At 37.1% G+C, this 27,158-nt stretch overlaps 1 protein-coding gene across 1 annotated transcript in view; it reads left to right on the forward strand.

Annotated features, from left to right (window-relative positions):
- Phf5a (PHD finger protein 5a) overlaps positions 1–20,872 on the forward strand; it is a 35,518-nt gene extending 14,646 nt beyond the window's left edge. The window contains exons 3-4 of the mRNA XM_090380089.1: positions 4,191–4,357; positions 20,759–20,872. Of these exons, the coding sequence (XP_090236215.1) occupies positions 4,191–4,357; positions 20,759–20,848 (257 nt within the window). The 3' untranslated portion in view covers positions 20,849–20,872. The remainder of the gene's footprint in view (positions 1–4,190; positions 4,358–20,758) is intronic.
- The last annotated feature ends 6,286 nt before the right edge of the window (positions 20,873–27,158 follow it).

The raw sequence follows: 27,158 nt of genomic DNA on the forward strand, positions 1-27,158 counted from the left end.
ACTCCTAACTATACTATTTCATTTTCTGAATTGTTTAGTATAAACATTATGAAGATTATTTTGTAAATAAAAGGATATTTGTTAATTTTTCATATCAACAAATATCAGATTTGAATCAGTCATCATAGACTTTTTATTTTGATTATTAGAATTTTAATAAATTAAAAAGAAATATTCATTTAAATGAATATTTCTTTTTCATTTGTTAAAACTAAAAAGAATCTTATTTCTTTTTAAAAATCTAAAAAATTTATCTTAATTAAACTTTTTTGCATGATTCCTTTGTGAAATAAATTCAATAGAAGGAAAAGAAAAAATGCTTCTTAGATGTTTTATAATAGACAAAAAAGTTCCTTGACCTTGAGGATCTCTTTCTTAGTTTGCATTCCTGTATGTATATATATTGTTTCAATTTTCCATCATTCTTAGATAATGCCAATTATATAATAATTAAAGGTAATTAGTGTTATCCTGTTATAGAGAAAGAATGAAGAATATTATCAAAATAAAGGTGAGTGGAGATTTCATAGAATTTTGTAATTTTTATAATGCTTATAGTAATCAAAGTTTAAGTGTATTCAGAATTCCTGTAGTAGTTCCCAATCTGTAAAATTGGTCCTCAACATATTTTTACTGGATGAAGAATTTTTAAATATGTCAGTATCAAAATGTTACCACAGAACATTTTTAATATTAATCCTACTCACACTTATATTAACAGTAGAAGGAAGGGATTGAATAACATTGGATCACTTTATGTCTTTGAGTTAACTGTTGATGAACCTGCTCAGTTTGTTGACAAATCAAATAGGCATTTCGCATCTATATTCATACATGAAGAATTCTCTAGGGAAGGGGATGCCAGAATTGAATTCTAACAAGGAGCTAAATGACTTTGTGATAACTGAAAGAAAGTGGAGGAAAAATTGTTGAAGGTGGACATAAAAATCTAAGCTGGGGTGGATGGAATCTATCTAATTATATTAGAGGAGGCAGCAAACAAGGTAAACAAACCCTTAGCCATAATTATGAGAGCATCTTTGGATTCAGAGGAAGTCCCTATGGACTGAAGATGTGCGAATGCATCCCCAATTCATAAAGGGGGAATGAAAGGCCACATGAATAATTGCAGACCTGTTATCTTAATGTCTATTCCAGGGAAAATAATGGAATCACTGCAATCATTGCATGGATTTGTTAAGGGGTGGTCTTGTCTAACCAATCTAATAGGTTACTATGATGCAGTGACCAAGGAACTGGATGCAAAAAATAATTTTGACATCATATACTTGGATTTCGGGAAAGCTTTTTATGCTGTTGCACATAAAAGACTGCTGTACAAACTGGAGCAATGTGGCATTAAGGTCAAGTTACTGCTATGGATAAAGGGATAAGTTTGTTAGGAGAAGACAGTAGTTATCAATGGGCACTGCTCTTCGTGGACTAATGTTAGTGGAGTTCCCCAGGGTTCAATGCTGGGCCCATTTTTGTTTTCAATATTTATCAGTGATAATGATAAGGTATATCAGGCTTAATGCTTAAGTTTTCAGATGATACAAAAGTCGGCAGGAGTGGTTAATAACAATCATCAGAGCGAGCTACTGCTACAAGCTCTAGGAAAATTGTCGATAGGCTGAGAAATGGCAGTTGAGGTTTTAATATTGGTAAATGCAAGGTACTGTATATAGGTAGCAGTAACCCCAGAGTAACTTATCAACTATGTGGTACTACACTTAGGGTAGTGGAGAATGAAAATGACCGTGTGGTAATTGTACAGTGAGACATGAAATTCTCTGAGCAGTGCAGATATGCTGCCAAGATAGCTCATGGGGTTTTGTCAGTGATATACAGAAACTTTTCTAGTAAGGATAAGGTGGTGATTATCCCTATAAGGCCATGGGTAGGCTTCATCTCAAAGCAGCCTACCCATAGAAGCTTAGCACCTTTTGCTAAGCTTCTATCCCTTGCACTACTACTAGATAAATATAAATGCTATTTATTTGTAATTCTTATAGAGCAACCTTTTTATGAATGTTTGTCATCAGTATTTAATTCTTACTAGATAACAATACTATATTGCAGTACTTTCTAAACTGTCGATGCATGTGCCAAAAATAGTTTGTCCAACCCAGAATTCCCTGTAATTGATTAACACCTTGTCCATTTTGTTCTATATATCTTTAAACTGATGGTAAATGAAGTGGTATGGAACTTCCTTTTTTTTTTTTTTTTGGCCAAATATACTTAAATAAGAGTAAGTAAAAAAGATGTGTGGTACTTAGTATGGATATGAACTATATGGTCAGGTAGCATTAAAATAATAATTAAACTTTTTGTACCTGTGTGGTAGGGAATTTCACCTTTTGTGTGCAAACTCTGTGTAGGGAGAAATGGTTAGTACAAAACATTCTGTTCACAAAGTCTAGGTAGTAGTGATCAGATGAAAGGATTGGTAGAGTAACTGTGAAAATTCCTGTTGTCTCATAAACTAGCAAAGCCTGATATAACACTGAGCAAATTGCTTCTGTTTCAAGACCCACTAAATAGAGGGAATTTTAAGGGTTTTGTAAGTTTATGGAACACCAGGAATTCTTGTGATTATTCTATCACCTAATGTGTCTAACTTTATGGTTTTATGAAGAAGAAATAGATAGTGCATCTGAGTTTGTTCACTTTGTTCTAGCTGAGATGTGCTACAGATCTATAGGACTTGCCAGCTCATGCATTTCACTATTCCTTAATCTACACTGGAGTAGTTTAATCATGTAATGTTGCACAGATGTGGGTCTGTTCATTTTCTCTGTAGACTCATGAAAAAAGGTGTTACAATCTTTTTTTACAAGCATGTCAAAGAATGGTAGGGAATTTTCTTCCATTTCAAGAGAGAAGCAGATTTCTGGATGAATATTGTTCATGTAGGAGTGGAAATTGACCAGATTGGGGTAGAGCTGAAGGTTATAAATGGAAGAGAGATCTAAGTGTTTTGATACAGTCAGATATGAAGGCTAGCATAGCTTAAGCAGGAGGCCAGGAAGACTGTTTTTTCAATGATTTGTCATGCCTTTGCATCTAAGGAAAAGGATGTTACAGTTCTGTTATACAAGTTGCAGGTCGGACCACATTTGGAATACTCTGTTCAGTTTTTGGAGGCTACAGATGAGAAAAGTCATTGAGCTTTTTGAATGAGTCCCAAGATGGGTAATGCATCTAGTGCAAATAGCAAAGGGGCAATCATACACAGAGAGATTATAAAATTGTGGGTTGAAGCTTGAAAACAAGGTGCCTTGGGGACCTAATTGAGGTATATAAGACATTAAGAGGGGATAACAAATTGAACAACAGTGGAATTTTCACATTGAAATAGGACACTAAGACTGTAGGGGACATAACTATTGGAGAAGACTAATAGACTGGATCTTAGGAAGGTTGTTTGCTCAGCATGTTATTGATTACAGTAGCATTTCCCAAGACAGGGTCCGTATACCCCTGGGGGTCCGTATACCAGTTCCAGAGGGTCCTTGAAATGTTCAGAAGGTATCAAGTAATATCTATTTTCTTAAAAAATCTATTTTCGATACGATTAGTATATATAATTGTATACATATTTCAAATTATTTATTCTATGTATAGCAAACTGATGATAAATAAAGTTATTATTATATATCTGTATAAAAATAAGAATAATGTTGAGTTTTTTTCACACAACTTTGACCACACAGGGGTCTGCAAACTTCTTTTGATTTTTGAAGAGGTCCGTAAATCTCATAGTTTGGGAACTGCAGGGTTACAGGAATGGACTACCTTGTTGGTTCAGGTTGATATTGCTGACAGTTAAGGGACAACTGACTGGATACTTTCTCGTGCAGTGAAGAGTGATAAAAAGGTATATAAAGGATGGTTTTTTTTTTTTTTTTTGGTTAATGCAGCAAAAGCCTTGTTTCCTTGCATCTTTTAGCCTACACTCATACTAACCAAGCACAGTATCAGTAACTCAAAGTAAAACATTGCACTTTGTTTGAAAATAAGATGTTTTCCATAAAATTTTGGGACAGAGTTTTATGGAAAATTTCCTATTTTATGAAAATCCTTCAGAATTTATTTTATTTATTATTCTTTTTTACAAAATTGTGTATTCATCGTGATATGTTTTTATAACTTATGTTTTGTCTTATTTCTTTTTAATTACTTAGGTGATGGAAAGTGTGTAATTTGTGATTCTTATGTGAGACCCTGCACTCTAGTGCGAATCTGTGATGAGTGCAATTATGGATCTTATCAAGGCCGTTGTGTAATATGTGGTGGACCTGGTGTCTCAGATGCATATTATTGCAAAGAATGCACTATTCAAGAAAAGGATGTAAGTTTAGAATTTCAGCTTTGCTTAAAGTTGTGTACAAAGTGATTCTTAGAAATGCTTCCAAAACAATATGTAAAAAGCATTTAATCAGAAAGATAAAAATTTCCAAGGAAATTTTATTAATAAATGGTTCTATTCTCTTTTTATTTATAGGCTATTTTCATATGGTATAATTATGAATGTCCATGGCAATAAATTTGTGGAAAATGCATTTATGCCTTTACACTGTTTCTTTGATTTCTTATTTTCCCATTAAGCATTCTATTTGTTCTATCCTTATTTTTTTTTTTTAGCATTTTGATTTTACCTTTAAAGGGTGGGTTGCTAGCCCTTCTCTTCAATGGTGTACCACACTTGCTCACCCTTATTCTTTGACCTATCTGGGCCCTACAAGGAGCTTAAGCTCCTACCAGCCTAGCTCTCAGGGTCATTGGGGTGCCCAGACCTCACCATAAGGTGATAAGGTCCATGAAGAGGTTGGTGGTCCATCTTTGATCTCAAAATTTGTAACTATATCCCTGAAAAGTTGTTTCTTGTAGAGTCAATACTTTCCTTCTACAAGATATAACTGCCACTTCAATTTGAATTGAATCTATCAGACAACAACTTTAATATTTTTGAAAAGCTTGTTTAGGAAAAAGAAAGTTGTTTTTTTTTTTTTTTTTCCATTTTCTCACTATACCATTAAATTATCCCCCAACTTGGAGGACTAGGGTATACACTGGTGAGTATGGGCTTGGCACACACAGGGTCCTGAGCTGGATATCATTCTTCTCTTTCTTGGTGATTCCCTTCTACTTCTCTCTCTTAGGGTAACTCAAATTTTTTTTTGGCCAGTGCAGCATAAGCCTCAGGCTTCCTTGCACCATATGGCTAATAATGATAATAATAAAATTATAACATATAATAACAGCACTTACATGCATTTTTTTATATGAGCCCAAGCTAATAAAGACAGTCTTTTCAATGAATGGAACTTTCTTGTTGCCTCTCCTTATCACACCAAGTCAGCTCATAGCTACACGAAGTTTGTCCTGCTGTTAGAATTAAAATTATGCAAGCATTGCATTTACCAGGTAGTTTAAACCTTGCTGGCCACAAAAACTTGAGAGAACATGATAGCCTTATACATCTTATTATTTTTAAAATGCCAAATCAGCATTAGCTATCTTATAATTTAATTTCTAACAAAAGTATTTTCATGTGGCACTCTACTCTCAGCACTTCTCCAAAAAGAAGTATAGTGCTACATGTTTGTAATGTGGTGTCTCCCCTTCCCAATATGAAATGCTTTGGTGATTGTCGCACACACCATTGTCATATACTGCCCTGATGGGGTGCTTGGCTTGCCACAAATGAAGTGACAATAATCACTGAAACAGTATTTTGGTGTGAAACCTCATCAGATTGGAATTAAGTATCCATTTCCAAAAACTGCCTTCCGTTGCAAAGCAAAATGCCTATAATCAGCTTCTTTAACTGCATTATTATATTCTGGGTAGTCTTTCAACCATTTTACCAATATAACACTCCCCAGTACATCAATTTCTCTGCTTGTTTTAACATCTGAAACAACTGTCTGATCCTTTTTTCTTGGGAGCTGCAAGTGATAATAGGAAAATTAATTGAATAACAAATTTTCTTTGTGATGCCCCGATAAGTAGTAGAGTTAGTTGAGGCATATGATGCAAGAAAGCAAGCTTATAGAGCATCAGCCAAAAAAAAAAAAAAAAAAACCCTTCCCATTTCACCCATCTGGTCACTTCAAATGTTTGTCTAGTTCAGCCTTAAATTTATTTAAGCTATCAACTTCCACAACAACAGATGGAAGTCTGTTCCAGTGATCAACTACCCACTGGCTAAAGGCAAACTTCCACACATCTATTCTACAACTGTCTTTCCTCAACCTGAATCTATGCCCCCATCATCATTGAGCCTGCTCAAACCATTAAAGGCCTTATACAACTCAACCAGATCACCTTACGGGTGCCTAGTCTCCAGATGCTGCAACTTAAAAATAAGCCTCTCCTGGTAAGAGAACCCCTTTGTTCCTCTCACCAATCTTGTTGCCCTTCTCTGTACTCATTCTAGCAACTTTACATCCTTCCTAAAATGAGGCCTCCAGACCTGTACCCAGTACTCAAGGTGTGGCCTGACCGTTACCTTATACAAGGGTATAATCACCTTGTCTCCGCTAGCAAAATTCCTGTGTATCATTGACAAAACTCCATGACCTGCTCTGGCAGCTCATCTGCACTGCTCAGAGAACTTCATATCTGACTGCACAATTACCCGCAGGTATTTTTCATTCTCCGCCTCTGAGTGTAGTACCACACAATTGATACGTTTCTCTTGGGTTACTGCTACCCATACGAAGTACTTTGCATTTGTCAATATTAAACTTCAGTTGCCACTTCTCAGCCCATCTACCTAACTTTTCTAGATCCTTGCAGTAGCATACTGTCTTTACTATCATTTACAACCCTGCCAACCTTTGCATCATCCTCAAACTTGGACATTAAGCCTGATATACCTTCATTGATATCATTAATAAATACACAAAATAACGAACCCAGCACCGAATCTTGGATGACTCCGCTAGTAACATTAGCCCATGTAAAGCAGTGTCTATTGGTAACCACTCTCGTGTTCTCCTACTCAACCATCTCCTTATCCATAGCAGCAACTTGCCATACCACTCCAATTTGTACAGCAGTCTTCCATGTGCAATAGTATCAAAAGCTTTCCTGAAATCCAAGTATATATCAAAATTATTTTTTGTATCCAGTTCCTTTGTGACCACATCATAGTATCCAGTAAAATTGGTCAGACAAGACTTGCCCTTAACAAGCCCATGTTGTGTCTTTGCTATTACTGCAGTCTTGTCTAGGTGATCCTGCATCACTTCTTTAACTGGTGACTCCATTATTTTCCCCAGAACAGTTAAACTAACAGGTCTATAATTATTTGCGTCACCCTTTGAGAACCCCCTTTGTGAATTGGGGATATATTTGCACATCTCCAGTCCATGGGGACCTCCCCTGAATCTAAGGATTCTCTCATAATTATGGCTAGTGTTTATACAGATGCAGTTGGTACCTTGTGCTATAGCAGATTTATTTAATACAACATGGAGAACCCACATTTATGGAGAAACATTGCAACTCTCCAGAGCAAAGTTTCCAATGTACCCCCAGACCCAATCTCCTTCAACCTATGCACAGTACTAAGAAATTTATTATAGTTACACACAGAGCGTACAAATAAAGAAGAAATATATGAGCTTTCGGCTATATGGTAGCCTTCATCAGAATTAAAAATACATGAATGGCAGTTGGAATGGAGATGTGCACTGCCAGGTGCGTGAGACGCGAGGTTTAATTGTTTGTTGACGCTTGTGGCTTTAGTAATTTTAGTAATTTGATTAATGAATCCCGTCAATTTCGCAGCCAACGTAATACCCCTCTCACAAATTCCACGGACTTCGTATTGAACCTAAGCAGCAAACAGTTATCTGCGGACCAAATAAACTTATTGACTCTTGGCATGACATTTGCCGTTCTTCCTAAGCACCCGCCGATCACCGACATCGCCTTAGGTGTGGAAGCCAGCTTATCACGCCTCCCAGAAGATGTAGCCAACACAATCCGCTTGAAGACTGCAGCAGTTCTACACCGTGCTCGCCCCGTCTCTTCAAACCTCAACCGTACACAGTTTTCTGCCCTCAAGGCATTGAAACAGGATTCGTCCATCGTCATTCTACCGGCAGACAAAGGCCGCCGTACGGTTGTAATGGACCGCACTGATTACATGGCGAAAGCGCTACTACTTTTACGAGATACTACCGTATACAAACCCCTGACCATCAACCCCAACAGAGTTTTAGAACGATGGGAATCAGAGGTGAATATCCTCATCAACAGTTGGCTGAAACAAGGGAAGATCACACAGTCAACCCGTAATCACCTCCGTGCCTCCGGATGTCAGATCCCACGGTTTTACGGCCTACCGAAAGTGCACAAAGAAGACACACCACTGAGACCAATTGTATCCTGCTGTGGATCACCAACTTACGAGCTGTCTAAATTTGTCTCGAGACTTCTTTCTCCTCTAGTTGGCAAGACCACCCACACCGTCTCCAGCAGTGTTGAATTCATAAAAAGGATTCGCACTGTATCCATCTCGCAGGATCAAGTTATGGCATCGTTCGACGTCATATCGCTCTTTACCTCCATCCCTGTGGAACTTGCCATTTCTTGTGCAAAACAACTCTTGGACAATGATAGAACCCTCAACGAAAGAACTGGTCTCACACCCGATGACATTTCCGCCGCCCTCAGACTGTGCTTAACAGGGGGTGCGATCATATTTAATGACTCAGTCTACCAGCAGATACATGGCACAGCCATGGGTTCCCCTGTCAGCTCAGTCACAGCAAACATCGTGATGGAGGAGTTAGAGGGACGTGCGTTTACACACGCACCAGATCACATCGCCTTTTGGTGTCGCTATGTTGACGATGTGTTCGTGGTCATCCCTAGAGACTCAGGTCAGCGACTTCTATCATACCTCAACTCACTATCGCCCTTCATAAAATTCACGATTGAGCTGGAGTCGAACAACTCTCTACCATACCTAGATACACTTGTCCGACGTGAAGACACATACCTGAGGACTACAGTTTATCGTAAGCCCATGTGTGCTGGCCAGTTTACCAACTTCCGGTCAGCACACGCGCGAGGCCACCTCCTCTCCACTGCCCGAACCTTGCTTACTCGCGCCTGGACACACTCCAGCTCCGCTGATGAAAGACGCAAAGAGATCACCAGGGTCAAAGTAGACCTTACGAGGTGTGGCTACCCCATTGACGTCCTCGACAGGTGTGATCTACAGACACGTGACATCGTGACGACCAGTTACAACACCAACAGTGACGAGCCATCCACGAGGGCATTTATCCCATACTACCCCAACCTGTCACAACAGATCGGTAGAATCCTAAGAACACACGGGATAAAGTGCATCCAACTCCCAGGCAAGAAACTGCGTTCTTTCATTTCCAACGTGAAAACACCTGTCCCCACCCTTCTGCAGAGCGGTTTGGTCTACCGCATCTCTTGCCGTGACTGCACTAGCTGCTACTTTGGAGAGACTGGACGTCGACTCGAGAAACGTCTCTCGGAGCACAAAAGAGCGATCCGTTTAGCGGATGTAGAACACTCAGCTATCGCCGAGCATGTCTGGACAACCCACCACGACATCGACCCACACCGCGATGTCGTGGTGGTAGACAGATCCCACCATTACCTAAAGCGTACCTGGTTGGAATCGTTAAATATAAAATCTTCGGATAAATCCTTGAACAGGAACAGTGGTTGCCAAGTCAACCCGATCACAGAGTCAGTAGTTCTATCATTGGACAAACGCTGGCCACGTCATCATGCGTCACAGCCACAAGCGTCAACAAACAATTAAACCTCGCGTCTCACGCACCTGGCAGTGCACATCTCCATTCCAACTGCCATTCATGTATTTTTAATTCTGATGAAGGCTACCATATAGCCGAAAGCTCATATATTTCTTCTTTATTTGTACGCTCTGTGTGTAACTATAATAAATTTCTTAATGAATCCAGAGCGCGTAGGCCTGTTTCGTTATATGCACAGTACTACTAACCAGTACCGCTACTACAGTAAAATGTTGTTAATACAAACTCAACTCAGTATATACGAAGTACTTGTTTATATGAAGCATATACCATTCTGCTGTGAAAGGATAGGCTTTTCTATATAAATATTTGTTTATTACAAAATTCAGTTAATATGCATTACAAAGTTCATTTTCACCCTGTGAGAAATAAATATTGTTATTCTGTATGTTTAATACAAATCTTGGCACAGTTGTCTAATTATTGCCTCTGGCCACCCGGTTCTCTTCTTCCTGAAGGATGGCACTGACTTTTTAGAACTTACTTTTGTGTAAATAAAATCAGTTTAGGGTAGCTGCAATGTAAATGCACTCTGAAAAAGTCATTGGGAATGATGAGCTTATTAAATTAACAAGAGAATAAAAACAGTTTTCCCTAAGTTGTTTCCCTTGCTCTCCATGGGATTAAGATCAGTTACAATTGTTATGCAGTGTAGATCAGATTCAGAGTCTTTTGCTACTTTACAGAGTAATCAATTTTTGTGTCATTTATCTGAGCTGGTGTCTTTTTTTTGGAACTTGTGTCTTTAAATTAATTTAAAATTTGTTTATATTAAATCTCATCTAGCAGTGTTATGGCGACAAAACATAAATGGACGGAACTAAGCCTGGAAATTAAACTCAAAATTATACAAGAGGCTGATAGGATGGAACAAAGCAAAACAGACATTGCAAAGGAATACAACATCCCTTTACCTTCTTTATTTCAATACTGAAAAACCAAAAAAAAATTGAAGTGCAATTTTTTTTTTTGTGAAAAAATGCTTCTCTCAGTGAAAGAAGAAAAAAAACAAAAAAAAAAAAAAACAGGAAACATTTTTGGTGCAAAACACAAGGAGCTTGAAACAAAACTTTGAGTGGTACTAAAAAATGCATGCATCTAATTCACCAATATTAGATCCAGTTTTGTAAGAAAAGGCAAATTATCTAGCTCAGCAATATGGAATTAGCAACTTTTAAATGTAGCAGTGGCTGGCTCCGAAGATTTAAAAACAAGAATAACATTGGTTTCACAAAATGTTTGCAGCGAGTCTGGATTAGATTACAAAGAAACAACTACAGAATGGTTGTATTCTGTACAGTTCATTCTTGAAAAATATGAGGCAAAGGATATTTTTAATCTTGACGAGACAGGTTTATTTTATAATTTACTGTTCGAGGAGCATCTTGTCATGATGGAAAATTAAATAAACAAAGATTCACTATTCTGCCATGCTGCAGTTTGATGGCAATACAAAACTTTGCAATTGATAGTTTTCCAAGCCAAGATGTTTTAAAGAAGTTAAATAACTTCCCTATGATTATTAGGCCAAAAGAATGTTTGGTTTATGGTCAAATTTTTTCAGTCTTGATTATCAAAAGTGGACAGAAGAATAGCTTCAGAAAAAAGGAACATTTTTACGATTCTGGATTGTTATATGGCACAATCTGCCAAGGCACATAAGTTGACAAATATATGGCTGCTGTTTTTACCTCCCAATACCACCAGTTTTATTCAGCCACTGGATCAAAGCATTATTTATAATATCAAGAGAGAATATAGAGCCTGCCTGATAAGGCACTTGATCCACAACATAGAAGGAGAGAACAAATTGCAGCCAAATTGGGATGTCTTGGATGCTATCTGTAATCTTCTTATTGCTTGGGACAGTATTGCGTCAAGTGTAATAATCAACTGCTTTAGAAAGAGTGGCTTTGGAGAGAATATCATTGAAAAACATGGTTTAGGAGACAAAAGCAATAGCAACATTGAGGAATGAGGAAATTTGAAAGAGCATATGGATTTTGTTGGCAAATTTGAAGAGTTTTTGAAAGGCAGATGATGAAATTACTATCACAGCAGTGCCAACACCAGATGAGCTGCTGAGCACCAAGCAAAATGATCATTTTTTGTTACCAGCAAAAGTGAAGAAGCACACACAGCCATCTAAAAACCCCCAAAAAAAAATGCATTGAGCATAATAGAGAATGTGTTGGTCTGCAGTAACATTGATAAAGAAACAACTATTGCATTTGATAATGTCTGTGCTGTAGTTAAAAATGCATATAGGCGAAAAACTGTGCAGACAACTTTGAATTCTTTCTTTAAATTAGATTACTTTGTTAAAAAGGTAATGGTTTGTATGTCTCCTTTTATATTAATATTGTAGTTCTTTTTACTGTGATACTAAAATACTGTATATATTAAAATATAAACTGCACAGTATTTTTATTTGCATTAATTGCTTTTCTCTTAGTTTACCTTACAAATAAAATAAAATCTTTAAAACATGTTATTCCTATTACAGGCAGTACTTGCTTTGCACAGTTCCAATATGCACGAATTTCAGTTACCACGGTTTAGTTAAATAACACTAGTCCCCCAACAACACAGTTCAAATTTTGGTTACCACGGTATATGAACTCTGAATAATTGCATAAAGTAAAAACTTCGCTGCTAGCTCTTCAACTCACAAATTACTAAATAATAGATGCGCATCATAATCAGTGACCAATCACATCACTTCTTTCAAAGTCTGATTGAAAACATTCAAGCATCATGGCAGGAAGTAACAGCAAGTAATGTGCGTGCAGTATGGCAGAAACGTTTACCGCATTGTGAAAATAACTCTGCAGGATTCAAATCAAATGTAAATGAAGTTATAGAAGAAATAGCTGACCGTGGGAATGTTGACACTGCCGCATTAGAGACTAGATATGCAGCCAGAGGAACTTAGTGAAGACGAACTTATTGACATAAATGAGGAAAGTGGTTGTGACAAAAAGGATGAAGATATCCCAGAGGAAGTGATGTTGGAAAAAAACTTCACATTAAAGTAACTCTCGGAGATATCTCACAACATTGAAAGAGCAAAGGATAAAACGTTGGAAGCTGATCCAAACTTAGGAGTATGACAATTCGCTAAGGCATAGAAAAGATGCTCGCTCCATATTGTAAGTTATACGATGAGAAGAAGGCAAGCACTGCTCAAACTACTCTTGATAAGTTTTTTACAAAGAAATAAACACTTTAATTTTGAATTATTCTGTTTTAAATTACAGTGTAATAAATATTAGTTTTACTTCTTTTTTTTATTTTTTTCATATATTTATAACCAACAGTAAGAGAGTTTTTAATGTTTTGACAAAATATGATTAAAGAGGCCTGTGCACTCTGGATTCATTATGAAACTAAAATTACTGTAACACAGAGCGAAAATGGATACAAAAATAGTTTTTTTACAAGTTTAATAATGGGAAATATACATATGTATCTAATCTAATCTAATATATGTATATTTCCCTTATTAAACTTGTCAAAATCTATTTTTGTATCCGTTTTCGCTCTGTGTTACAGTAATTTTAGTTTAATTTTGACAAAAAATTTTAAAGGTTACGGAACAATTGTAATTTTTCCTGTTGATTATTAAGATCGCTTTGCGTGGTCATTTTTACTATCCCGCACTACTGTGCAAAGCGAGGACTGCCTGTACTGTATTGTTAGACAAGACTTGTATTTATTATTATTTATTTTTATTTTATTTTATTAATTTAAATTAATTTATTTTTGATATTATTCTTATTATTATGTATAGTATGTACTAAAAAAAATGTAAAATTTTGACACTTTTGGAGGACCTCATTATTGCAAAACGTAAAGATTTGGGTCCCTTTGATCTTTGTATTAACGAGATTCAAACTGTAATATATTATAATACTTTAATATAATAGTAGTATAATACGCTACATGGTTGATGACTCTCATCAATCAGTGCTATACCACCGCTTTTCTTATTGGAGACGTGTGGTGATGAAACCCATATTTAGTCTCCAAAGCAAAGTTTCCAGCATCTCCTTCAACTCATGTGCAGCACTAAGTACAATAGATTTTGATACCTTTTTGTGTTTGGGGTTTTCATAAATAAAAAAAAAAAACTATTTCAGTGTGTCATCCTTAAAGAGGATATAGTGAGACTATTTCCTATTAATCAGAGACATTGTTATGAGGAATCTACTCACTTTTTATTTGTTTGGAGAGGTCTGGGATTAAATTCTGCATTAGATGTGTGGAGAGAGAGATTCCTGCACATTATCCAATATTTACGAAACATGTAAATTGCTCCACAAACACACTTTATACAAGCGTAGTACACTATAACTGTATGTGAATTAACCCCTGTAAGTAAGTAGCACAGTATTTATGATTACCATCATTCCACATTGTGTGAATTAGTCTGGATTTAAATTCCATAGAGACAATAGGAATTTTTGTGAGTTTTCTCACACCATGGCAGAGTTGGTCAGTGCCATGCAAGGATTGTTTTTTTTCCTCTCTAGAAACTTTCTTTTTTTTTTTTTTTTTTTTAATTTTTTTTTATTGAGCACAACAGGCAAACTGACCATAGAATTAACATGCACACACAGTTTACAGACACACACTAATAACTCATCTTAGTTGCATTGGCATTTATAAAAAATTGTGAAGTGGACTTTTGTAAACCAGAGTTTTCACAATTTATGGCAGAAGAATAGTGTGTGCAGATTGTATATGTCTGCTTATCCTGACTGAATTGGATAAAGGAGTAGTCACTTGCAGGTTCTTCCCATATATATGTTAGTGGAGTTCTATATCAGAGATTCAAGCAGTTTATTCAAAATCTGCATTGCATGTTTTTATTGATAGAGCATGGATACTTTTTTTTTAGGAATATGAGGCTCTCTGGCTACAGTTGGTGGAAGCTGCTCCTAGCCTAGATTGTCTGAGCAAGGGAGAAGATGTTACTGGTCAAGACAAATGCATACTTTAACATTCCGGCATTTTATGCAGGAAATTTTTCATAGGAGGTGAATGTTATTAGAACATGAAATGGTAAGGCAAAATTAAACTGCTCTCACAGCTATTTTTTGAACCAATTACAGGGAAAACATGGATGTGTGGTAATCTGTTCTGGAAAATAGTGGATTGCTTATCCTGTTCCACAGGATTCAAGGGATATTGCTATCCTTTCTGGTGTAACTTGCCATGATTTGATTGAGAGAAAAAAAAAAAAATGGACAGTTTGTCATATGTCTTCCGTGATCCTTCTTAAATAACAGAAAAAGTTGGGCATCTCCTGCAGCAAAGTAGGTTGCTTTGATGAACCATGGTTGAAGATAATGTATTTTTTAGGACTTGTTGATGTTGACTGATGGCTACTTTACGCTCTGTCAAGAGAACGAAATAGCCTGAGGATGAAGTTGTGTGCTGCATTTACACTGTTTGGTGGGGGGGGGAGTCCTAGTGCTATTCCTGTATGGCATTAAATAGAATGCATTGAATCCACCAGTCCCAATGACAAGAGGGACTGATGATTTAAGTGCTGTGCAATTCCTTGTGGTGCACAAGCTTAAGGTGATGGATGGTTCATTATCCTGTCCATATGTAGCTTCATGTGCAGTTCCTTGAGCCATGCTGTGTTGTTGTTGTTATTTGGTTTTTAGGAGCATTAGCAACTAAGGCCATATTGCTCCAGAAATATGCGGTGGTCATTCCGTGACCTTTCCGCATCCTCCATATTTGGTGGTCACGGGCTCGAACCCTGGTCTAATCAAGAAACATGTGCTACGCACTGCTGCTCCTGCCCACCTGGCTACGGAGGTACCTTGAGCCATGCTATGAAGGATTATAACGGCTATTGTGATGATTATTAGGACATATGCTGGTACATCTGATTTTTATAAATGACTGGAACAGGAATGTGTCAAGTCTCCTACTGTGCAGATTAGCTCGAGGAATTTGTTTGTGCATTTTGGCTGGATACTTGATGAGCACCTGGACAATTTAACTAGGTACTCTTAATGTAATATTCTGCACTTGAACCATCTAGAGCTGAAGTTAACTATTTTGATCTAGGTTATCTCTAGATCTAATATCGACATCTGTTGCAAGTCTGATTAAGGACTGAGAATTTGCAATAAAATTTGCAAAATTAAGAAAATTGGTGAGGAGAATGAAGGGATCCTCTTACCAAGAGAGGCTTAGGTTCTGCAAATTGCAGTGGCTGGAGACTAGGCACCTGCGCGGGAGGCCTTGAATGGGTTGAGCACGCTGAATTCTGATGGGGTCCTTCCACTTGTTCAGATTACAAACCTAAGGGAGCATAAATTCAAATTAAGAAAAGACAGATGTAGAATAGATGTGCGGAAATTTGCCTTTAGCCAGCAGGTGGTTAATTGCTGGAACAAACTTCCATCTGTCGTTGTGGAAGTTGATAGGTTGAATAAATTTAAGGAGGAACTGGACAGGCATTTGGAGGGAATGGTGTGATTTTTTTTTTTTTTTTTGGCTGATGCTTTCTTGCATCACGTGCCACTACTACTACTACTACTGAGCACCTGGATAAGAACTACCAATCTCTGAACTTAACAGACTGACTCATGTCCTGAATTTATGAACAACATATTCTTGACAACAAATTTGTCTTTAGGATTGTGATAGTGATCCAGGCTGATCACTCAATGCACACAACATAACCTTATACCACATTACACAGACATATTCACTGAACAGTGTTGTTTGGTACAGTATCTTTACAAACTGCACGGTTGCCATCTGGCTCAGGACCACCTCACACAAAATAAATCGCTGTCTGATACTGTAGCTCATTCTCTGTATGCTACTATAAATGTTCTTCAGAGTTTTCAAAGGTTGGCTGAGACCACCTAATACAATAAAGGGGGGGTAGTTCTATCTTGAATGGCAAATTCATTCCTCATGTGCAGTGTGGGTGGCTTCTATAAGGTTCCAATTATAGGCACATATGGGAACTTATGATTCTCTTGATTCTGTGTGGATGGAATATAGTGGTGCCATGGATCTGTTATCAATTCCTGATTCTTGTGAAATAAGTGCCCATCAGTATTAATTTAATGTTTCCCAAACGTTAATAAAACAATTTAATGTTTCCCACCTATGGGAAACATTAAAAATTACATAAATAATTTGAGTTTAATTTAACTACAAAATTAAAATAAAATAAATAACTAAATAATAATAATTAATAAAAAGGAAATTAAACCTATCATCCTATGCGCTTCCCTTACCCGAAAGTACTATCCAGATGACCTTTGAATTTCTCCAAACTGTCGGCCTCTACCACCCATGAAGGCAACTTATTCCAGTAATTTATAATTCGCTGGCTAAAATAAAACTTCCTGCAGTCCAATCTAAACATTTCCCCCCGTAACTTGAAAATTTGAAAATTTTGTCCTCATTCATTTTACTGATGCCTCTCAGAGCCTGGCGCCTCCGTAGCCAGGTGGGAAGGAGCAGCGGTGCGTTAGCACACGCTTCTTGATTAGACCGGGGTTCGAGCCCGTCACCACCAAATATGGAGGATGCGGAAAGGTCAGGGAATGACCACCGCATATCCCGGAGCAATATGGCCTTAGTTGCTAATGCTCCTAAAAACCAAATAACAACAACAACAACAACAACTCTCAGAGCCTTAAGCAACTCAATCAAATCTCCTCTAAGGTGTCTAGTTTCCAAACTCTGCAACCCACATATTCGAAGTCTTTCTTCATAAGGACGCCCTTTTGCCGATCTCACCAGGCGAGTTACCCTTCTTTGCACCCTTTCAAGAAGCTCGATGTCTTTCTTTAGGTGCGGTCTCCATACTTGAACACATTATTCCAAGTGTGGTCTAACATAAGTCTTATATAATGGGATTATCACGTCCCTATCTCTACTTACAAAAGTTCGATAGATCATCGATAGGACACCGTGGGCCTTCCTTGCAACCTGTTTACAATGCTCAGAGAATTTCATGTCTGACCGTATCGTAACACCCGAGTCCCTTTCCTCCAGTACTGGGTTTAGTTGAACTCCACCAAGTGAATAAGTTTTTTTGGGATTACTGTTTCCCAGGTGTAATACTTTACACTTTGTTGGATTAAAGCACAGCTGCCATTTTTCTGACCATTCCTGAAGTCTATCTAGGTCTCTCTGAAGAAGCTCAGCTTGACAGTGATCATTAACTACTCTACCAATTTTAACATCATCTGCAAATTTAGACATCACGCCCTCTATCCCTTCATCAATGTCGTTTATGAAAATTAAAAACAACAGTGGTCCTAATACTGATCCTTGGGGAACCCCACTTCTTACTTCAACCCAATCTGAGGAATAGCCATTTATCACAACCCTCTGCCTCCTGCCCCGAAGCCATACTTCTATCCATCTAAGGATTTTCCCAGTGATTCCAACCTGTTCCAGCTTATAAAGCAACCGCTCATGTGGGACTGAGTCAAAAGCTTTGCTGAAATCTAAATAAACAATGTCGAAATTATTCCCTAAATCCAGCTCGTGAGTGACCCTTTCGAAATAGCGAACCAGATTTGTTAAACATGATTTTCCCTTTACAAAACCATGCTGAGTATCCTTGAGAATTTCAGTTCGATCCAAATGATCCTGAATTCCACCCTTGATCATTGCCTCCATGATTTTCCCTACTACTGAAGTCAGACTGACAGGTCGATAATTTCCAACTTCACTTTTAGAGCCACCCTTATGTATGGGAGATACATTTGCACTTTTCCAATCCAAGGGAATCTCCCCAGAGTCTAGTGATGCTCGCATAATTAGCCTCAATGGTTCAATGCACTCGCTTGACGCCTCTCTCTCTTAAGATTATAGGGTATATTCCATCAACTCCAGGATCCTTACTGGTCTGTAGGCTCGAAAGTTTTTTCATTAAATAATCTTGCGAAATTTCAATATCATTAATTACATATTTTTTAACTTCGCTCCCACAATTTCCCATTGCCACAAAAGGCTTTTCATTTGTAAATATCGATGCAAAATAACTGTTGAGTTCATCTGCAACGGCAGCTGGTGTATTTATTACTAACCCCTTTCCCTTACGTAAAGGTCCGATCTGGTTTGTCCTGCTCTTGGCATTTATATATGCGAAGAATTCTTTATCCCCCCTCTTTGCTAGTGATTTCTCATAAACTGCCTTTGCCTGTCGAACCTTTTCTGTGGCTCTATTACACATCACCTTGTAGCTGTTATAGGCTTCAGTACTTTTTATTGCTCTGTAACCTTTCCATGCCACCTTTTTCTGCTCAAGTAATGTGGCAACTTCACTATTCATCCAACTTGGAACCCTCCTCGTGGAGTATTTTTTTAATGGTATATACGCATTCAAGGCATCTGTGATTAATGTTTTAAAAGCGTACCACAGTTCAATTGTATTCATTCTCTGCGTGATATCTACCCAGTTAATAGAGGCCATGTAGTACCTTAAGGCATCGTAATTTCCTTTTCTGAAATTAAAACCCATTCCTTTGCCTTTTACTTCTGCTACTTCTCTCGTCATCATCCACCGTAGAACTCCGTGATCACTTCCTGCTACTGGTTCCTCTACTGTCAGCCCTGTTATGTCATCTGATTCATGTGTGATGATGATGAGGTCTAGGATATTCTTTTCTCTAGTACTTTCCCTGACATGTTGATACAAATAAGTCATCTAGTTTTAAAAATTTTGTTCCCCATGTCGAGTTTCCTTCCCATTTACTCCAATCAATTAGAGGCAAATTGAAATCACTCATAAGGCATTGACGTTTACTTGCCCATTCCATTTGCATGTAGAGGCTTTTGTCATAATCTTCACAATCACCTGGTCTGTAGATTACTCCTATTCGCATTATACCTTTGTTTCCAACTATCTCACACCATACAGACTCTATACTAGCATGTGAAATGTCTGAATCCGGGAAAGCTATCGTCGCACTCAGGCTGCTTCTGATAAGAAACATTACCCCACCACCCCTTCTATCTAACCTATCCTTCCTAAATACATCATACAAGCCGTACTGAAACTCATCATCCCCAATTTCAGGGTGGCACCACGTCTCTGTAAGCCCTATTATGTCCACGTTACTTGTTTTAACCAGCAGTTCGAATTCGCTCATTTTATTGACGACATTTCTAACGTTACGGTATAAACAATTAAGATTTACTGTTCTTGTATATTTAACAACCCTAACACAACCCTTGAAGTTTTTTAGGCTCTCTTCCCTGATATTAGCTACCCGCTCACGTGAAACGTCTTTGCCCCCAGAACATCTAGATAATACGTTCAGTTGGGGTAACAGATAAGAACTGTTAATGTATGTGCAAGAGTTACATTGACCAATATTATCAGATAAACGCGTGTCAGTATTACCCACATTCCCCCTAGCTATCAGTTTCCCTGAACCTTTAAGGTATCCTCAATAATACTGGCAAAAACTTTTGCACCACCTTTGTTTAAGTGTATCCTGTCTCTACAAAACAAATTCCTTCTACCTACAAGTGTGGGCCATGCTGATAGAAATTTACCCCCTAAAGCCTTGCAGATTCCTTCAAGTCTTGAGTTAATCCACAAGGCTCTTAACATATAATCCCTCCTATCGTGTCTGGGCAGAATTGCAGACACATAGACATTATGGCCTAGCTCGCGACATTTCCTCAGCATGGTCCTGTATTTTTCCAACAAATCGTCAGATCGTGTACGTTTAATATCATTTGTCCCCAATTTAAAATTCCTCATATAAAAAGGACAGTAGTTTGGCTATGCAAGATTATTTATGTATGTGGATATTATTGCATTTAATTAGGAAGTCATAACTTGGCATATATTATACTGTATACACTGCCTATATCTAACATATTTGTTAAATCTTTTTCAGAGGGATGGTTGTCCAAAAATAGTCAACTTAGGTAGTTCAAAGACAGATCTCTTTTATGAAAGAAAGAAATATGGGTTTAAAAAAAGATGACACAGGCTCTATAACATAAAATATTTATTCCCATCTCAGCTTTTTATAAGCCAAGATGGGAACTTTTTTGTGAATTTTTTTGTAATAAAGTAATGTTCATTTTTGTATTTCAAATATTTGTGTTCCTATTTTGATTTTGTCTTCTATGATGTAGAACTGAGCTAGTCATTAAAACATTCTATAATGTATGAACGTTGAGTGAAAAACAAAGAATCATAGACCTTCAGAAGAAGATCTGAATGTTTCAATGTTGCATGCTAGATCAGGAGAACTTGATTTTCAGCAACTATATCAAAGGCAATATTACAGGCATTCCTCATCTTGTGGAAATTTGACTTTTACGTAAATTTTTTAACATTATTTAACTCTCTAAAATGTCATTTTTATAATGGAAATTGTATTAGTTTTATATAAATTTATGGCAAATAAGCACAATACAAAAATCACTTTTAATTAACTTAAGGAAGCATAAAACATGCAGTCAACACGTTTACAAATGCTACTATTGGCTGAGAAGAGCTATGTGGTCCAGCTGGAGAATGCACTACACTTTCATCGTTATCATATGTTCTGTTATAAGAATCAATTTTGAATGCCTTTGTGATATTTTTCTAAAGCACATTTTGGAGGTTACTACCATAAAACAATAAAAACAATTTGCACTTTCCGGTTTATTGAGCTTTTCTGTTAGTGCAATCTTTATTATTAATCAGTAGCAAACTGAATGTTATTGCATTTGCGATAATACCGATAACTGGAATTGTGTGGGTTTTTACGTTATTGTGGTGAAATCTTCAACCATATAAAACAAATTTTCAGTCTTCTCTTCATTCCTATTTACTTATTACAATGATGAAGGGAAAGCGACCAACAGAAAATGCAAGTGGTGGCAGTGCTAGGAAATGAAACAAAATTGATTTAGAAATGATTAAGAAGTAAGAAGCAGGACAAAGTTTGTCATCTATTGCACGGGAATGCGGGCTCGCTGCTTCAAACAGTGAACACTATTTTAAAGGACGGTGTATAAAAGAACATCTTAAAGGATCAACAGTGATGACAAAACAGCGTTCAGGTGCTATGTTGAAGAGAAAAAGCTATTAATATGGATGGAAAATCAGATTCAGAAGCGAGTGTCCCTGAGTCTAATGACCAGCATGAAGATATTAAGGATAAATACGGTGAACCCCAAGCCAAGTTCATGGAAAGCAAAGGGTGGTTTAATAGGTTCAAGAATTGTGCTGGTTTCCAGAACGTTAAAGTAAAATTTTTGTTATTGCACACTTTTGAAATTTTTCTGCACATGAGATAAAAAAAAAATTGAATAAATAATTCTATTTAAATGTTTGTCAAACATTTCTTTTTTGCTTCAATCAAATTCAGTGTGGCATAAGCCTTTAGGGAAGTGCCGACTTACATAGAATTCTGCTGAACGCAACCCTTACGTAAGTCGGGGAGTCGCTGTATATCATGAAACAAAGAAACAATGGTTGAGAGGCCAAAAGTATTTACACACACACACACACAGGTATTTGCAAAAAAAGATTTTTCATTCAAAATCCTAATACATAATAGGGTTACTTTTAGCCTGTATGATAGCTTCTGCCTTCCAGGGCATATTCTCTTCTTTCTAGTTTGGAAAAAGACCATTTTGGCCACAGCCACAGATAAGTGATCATCAAACCCAAGTGGAAAATTACAAGATCTACTTCACAGGAATATAAAAAAAAGAAAAATTAGACAAATTCAGAAAAGCAGTTGCAATACCATACATAAAAGGAATAGGAGAGAAAACAGAATTTATAACTAATATAGACTTCATACGGTATTTAAATCAATAAACAAAATGGATAATATTTTAAGTGACGTGATTTCCCCCAACTAGGAAAAAGCATGTCAATGTGGGGAAAATGTATGTAGATGACAGAGGGAGTTATTTGAAAATGGAATTGCCAAACATTGTAAACATGAAAAAAATAAAACCTTGGAAATTGAACACTTCCAAAAGCTGCCATGCTTTTAATGTAAAAAGTTTCGAGATAATCAGGGAGGGATTTTATCAAAAGTTAAAGAAGCTATGTATATATAAAAAAAAAAAATTTACCGAGAGGTTGACAAATAGTGGTATGGGTATAGTTGCCTTCATAATGCAACTATTCAACAGAATATAAATTTATATTTAAAATAAGGGATTTTTCTTTACTATGGAATTAAAATCAATGTATATAATTACAAGACAGTCTGCAGAAGATAGGGATATAGAGCTCTGGATTCCTCTGATTGACCAACCAGAGATCAGTCATTCTTATGACATCACATCTAGATGTTCTGATCATTGAGAGGGATAATGCCTATGAATGAGGAACTGGCAGAAATTCTGAAATGTGACACAATTACCAAAAGTAATAACTATGGTGTAACAGCATATTAAAACCATTCCATATCTAATACTACAGATATGCATCTGTTGCTGAATTATTAACATATAAGTTTGGCTCTTTGGAAAAAGCTGAAAAACTTCTGTCTGTTTAGCCGATACACATTTTCTTCATCAGTTTTAAGACTGTTTTGTGATTTGAGTGATCCTATGGAAATTCTGAACAAACCTATTTTTAAAATTTAAGTAGTTCAGCTAGATTGAGTATATATGAAATTTAAACTTAATGCCAAGTATCTTGTGTCTTCTCAACCCTCACCTGCCCCACAATGCTACTAGAATGCAGATTATAATATCTTTGTTTCAGGGTTACCAGAAATTTTTTTTTTTCTTTTTTTTTTCAGCTGGTCAGTGACATGACATTCATGACTGAAATATTTTCATAATTTCAGTAGACTTATTCACATTGCAATATTCATAAGCCTTAGCATAGTCACATTAATATTTGTGGGTTAATTACTTTTTGTTATTATTTTCATTTAATGTTTTTATTCTTTTGGTCAACAGTGTATGTTTGCTGAAAATTAAACAGAAAAAAAGTCCTTGAAAGAAATTAATAATATAAGCAGTCACAAATTTTCCTTATTTTTTTTTTTTACCTGGTCCTTATTTCCTTATTTTTTTACACTATAAAATGTAAAATATCATTTTTGTAATACTGATGATTTTAATACTATTGATTTTTCACACCACAATTTTAATGAGCTTAAGTATAATTAATGAATGTTATTTAGGCCTCTCTCCACTGGAGTGTAACACTAGAAGTACCACAAACAAATTATAGAAACAATAGTTTTGGAGATTTGATTATATCCTTCGCAATGTGTACGTTGGGTTCAAAAACAGCATCCATTTTTCTCTGCTGATTTTTTGCAAAATGCAATTTTTTTTGTTTTTGAATAAAATATGTGAAAGTTATATGTATTTTAAATTGTTACAAGGTTGGCAATCACTGGCTACCAATTTTTTAGTATGCAGAAGAAGCATTAATATATACCAGGAGTGGCCAACTTAATTTGTGATGCGATCTACTTTTTTCCTTCAAAATGTGCTGCCATCTACCATCTCAAAAATTTCATTGCATAAGGTGCACAAATCGAGGGATGACTATATTTAAAATTCATCGTGATCGACCGAAATTAAATCTGCGATCGACTCGTTGGCCACCCTTGATATATACTATGTGCTATTTAAGGTTGCACAGAATAACCCAAATAAAAATTTATTTCTGTTTTGATTTTTAAATTTTTTAGTGTAATATAGTAATAGGGAGGAGGTCATAAAAAACTTTACACGTTTCGATACATTTGCGGTATCTGTTCCAAAAAAAGCAAAGAAGAACATTACACAGTTTAAAGGGCAAATTGTTCTAATATGATGAAACTTGGGCACCAAGATAAACTGCAATAAAATATTAAGAATAAATATTGTCACAGCTGATGAAAGGCAAAATGAAACTTCATTAAAATATAAAAGAAAACATGGTAACCTCTTAAAATATGTATATAGGATAAAGTAAAATTAATAAAAACAAATAGAGACTAAAAGTGATAAAACAAAGTAGCTACTTCATGAATATTTGTAAAACCTTTGTTTCTGCCTGAGACCACCAACTGAGCCACAGAGTGAAAAAGGCCCATGAGTCGTGTCACTGAAGGGATTTGATCCCAGTCCTTTTCCACCCATTGTGGACAGGATGATGTCACCATGTTACCCACGCAGATGAAATGATGAACACGTCACACTATGGCCGCCGAGGATATCAGTTCATCTGCCCAAGTGTATTATGTTTATGAATTGCATGCATGGATTTTCAGTCATTTTGCCTGTTTAGATGGACAAAATTAGAGGAAAAACCTTGCACCTATCTACTCCTGATATTGACTTAACTCAGCCACAAAGTGAAAACAGTATGGAAAGGACACTGGCAAAGCTGCTGCTGTGCAGAGAAATGAAGAAAACACTTTGATCTCAGCCAAAAGACCAAGAAGTGATGATCGCATAAATGTCACACTAGAGCCATGCAGAATATCAATTCATCTGTCCAAGTATATTACGTTTGTGAATTGTGTGTTCCATGGTTGATTTGCTTGTTTTGCTGCAAGAAAAACCAGAGTTTCCATGAGAAGACCTTGCTATCTACCTCTGGGACTGACGAACTCAGCCTTGGAGTGAAAAAAAGCAATTTAAAAGTGACTTGTATTGATGGGATTTGAACCTGAGCCCTTTCGACCTGGAGTGGGAAGGACTGATGATGCTAACTGCACTGATGAATGAATACACTTTGATCTTAGCCAAAATGCTGAAAAGCGATAAACTGAATAAATATCACAATAGGGCCATGCAGGGTATCAGTTCATCTGGCCAAGAATATTGTGAGAGTTCTCTGGTTGATTTGCCTGTTTTGCTGGACTTAATAAAAGCCAAGTTTCTGGGGGAGAGGGGAACTTACACCTCTCTGCTCTTGAGATTGTCCAACTCATCCATGGAGTGAAAAAACCAATAAAAGTTCCTCACATCATTGATGGGATTTGAATCCCGACATTTTCCACCCAGTGGGGACGTTGACAATGCCATTGTGCTACCTGTGCAGGCAAGCAATGAATGCATAGTGGCCTAGTGTTTGTGTAAAACTCCACTTGTGGTTACTCTTGTAAAGAAATACAATACACTGTAAAAACCAGAAAATGTGTATTGTGTTGTGTTCTGGCTACTTGGCTGCAGGATCCCCAGTGGCACTTTACGTTGTCCACCACCACCACTGTTAGGTGAGCAGGCTGTCCATACTCTGACTGCTCTCCACTTGGGCTTCCTGATGAACAAAAAAAAATTTTTTTTTTTTTTTTGAAGAGTGAATAGGGAAATAATAAAGAAAGGTGGGTCAGAATGAAGTCTAAAAAAGATAGTAGGCCACAAAGATGGGAGGGTCCCTACTGCAGTGAAGATTAATGATAGGATTGGGGAATGGGACTGACCACAGGCAGTAAAGTCATGGGAGATGTGCTCCCATGAGATTGCCATAAGAGGCCCGCATGGCAGGAATCAATACTACCTATGAAGGGGTTAGCAGATAATCCTACCTCAGATGTTGTTTGCAGCTTGCCCTTGCCCCCCAAAAAGGGTAGGTTTAGTTTTCCCTATGTGAGTCCAAGTTAGGAATGTACCTTTGTTCATTTTGGCTGCTCAATTCAATTTGGACAGTAACAAACTGGATGTCAGTGAGTGTGCATGCAGGTAAATTGTTTATTTTGCTTTCATGCCAGTTGTCTTGAATGTCACTGCCGTTGGTTTGAAATTAGAGGTTCGATATTAGCGGGTAAATTTGGCCATGTCTGGTGTTGGGCTTGTTATGAGGAACATTGAGGATGGCGTCATTCGCGTGTAAATCACACCTTTTAACTTGGGCTGCAGTTACCCTTATGGAATGTTACATTGCAACTGCCTGAATGTTTCTACTTGGGTTTACACATTAATTGAAACACCAGTTGTGCAAATTCTGTGAGAGCCAGATAATGATACTCGTCTTGCAAGAGTTGCTCCCGAAGTAGATTTTCCTGGACTTTGGAGATTGTCCTCGTAGCTAGCACAGTGGTAGGATCGCCGTCCTCCCCACACTGGGTGAAAATGACATGTGATCGAATCCCGTCAATGATGGGAGAAATTTTTATGGGTATTTTCAAAACGTTGCTGAGTTAATCGGTCTCTGGCGAGGTAGCAGGTTTTTTCCCCCCAGAAACTCGAGTTTTTCGTCCAGCAAGCGGAAAACTAACTCAGAACACATGCAATTTACAGACAATATAGACGGAGCAACATGGCCTTAATTGGCGATGCTCCTAAAACCCAACAACCAACCTTTGGCGATTAACCAGATCCTAC

The sequence above is a fragment of the Mastigoproctus giganteus genome, chromosome 8 (assembly GCF_048544385.1).
Source record: "Mastigoproctus giganteus isolate SK-2022 chromosome 8, ASM4854438v1, whole genome shotgun sequence".
In the NCBI taxonomy this organism is placed as follows: Eukaryota; Metazoa; Arthropoda; class Arachnida; order Uropygi; family Thelyphonidae; genus Mastigoproctus; species Mastigoproctus giganteus.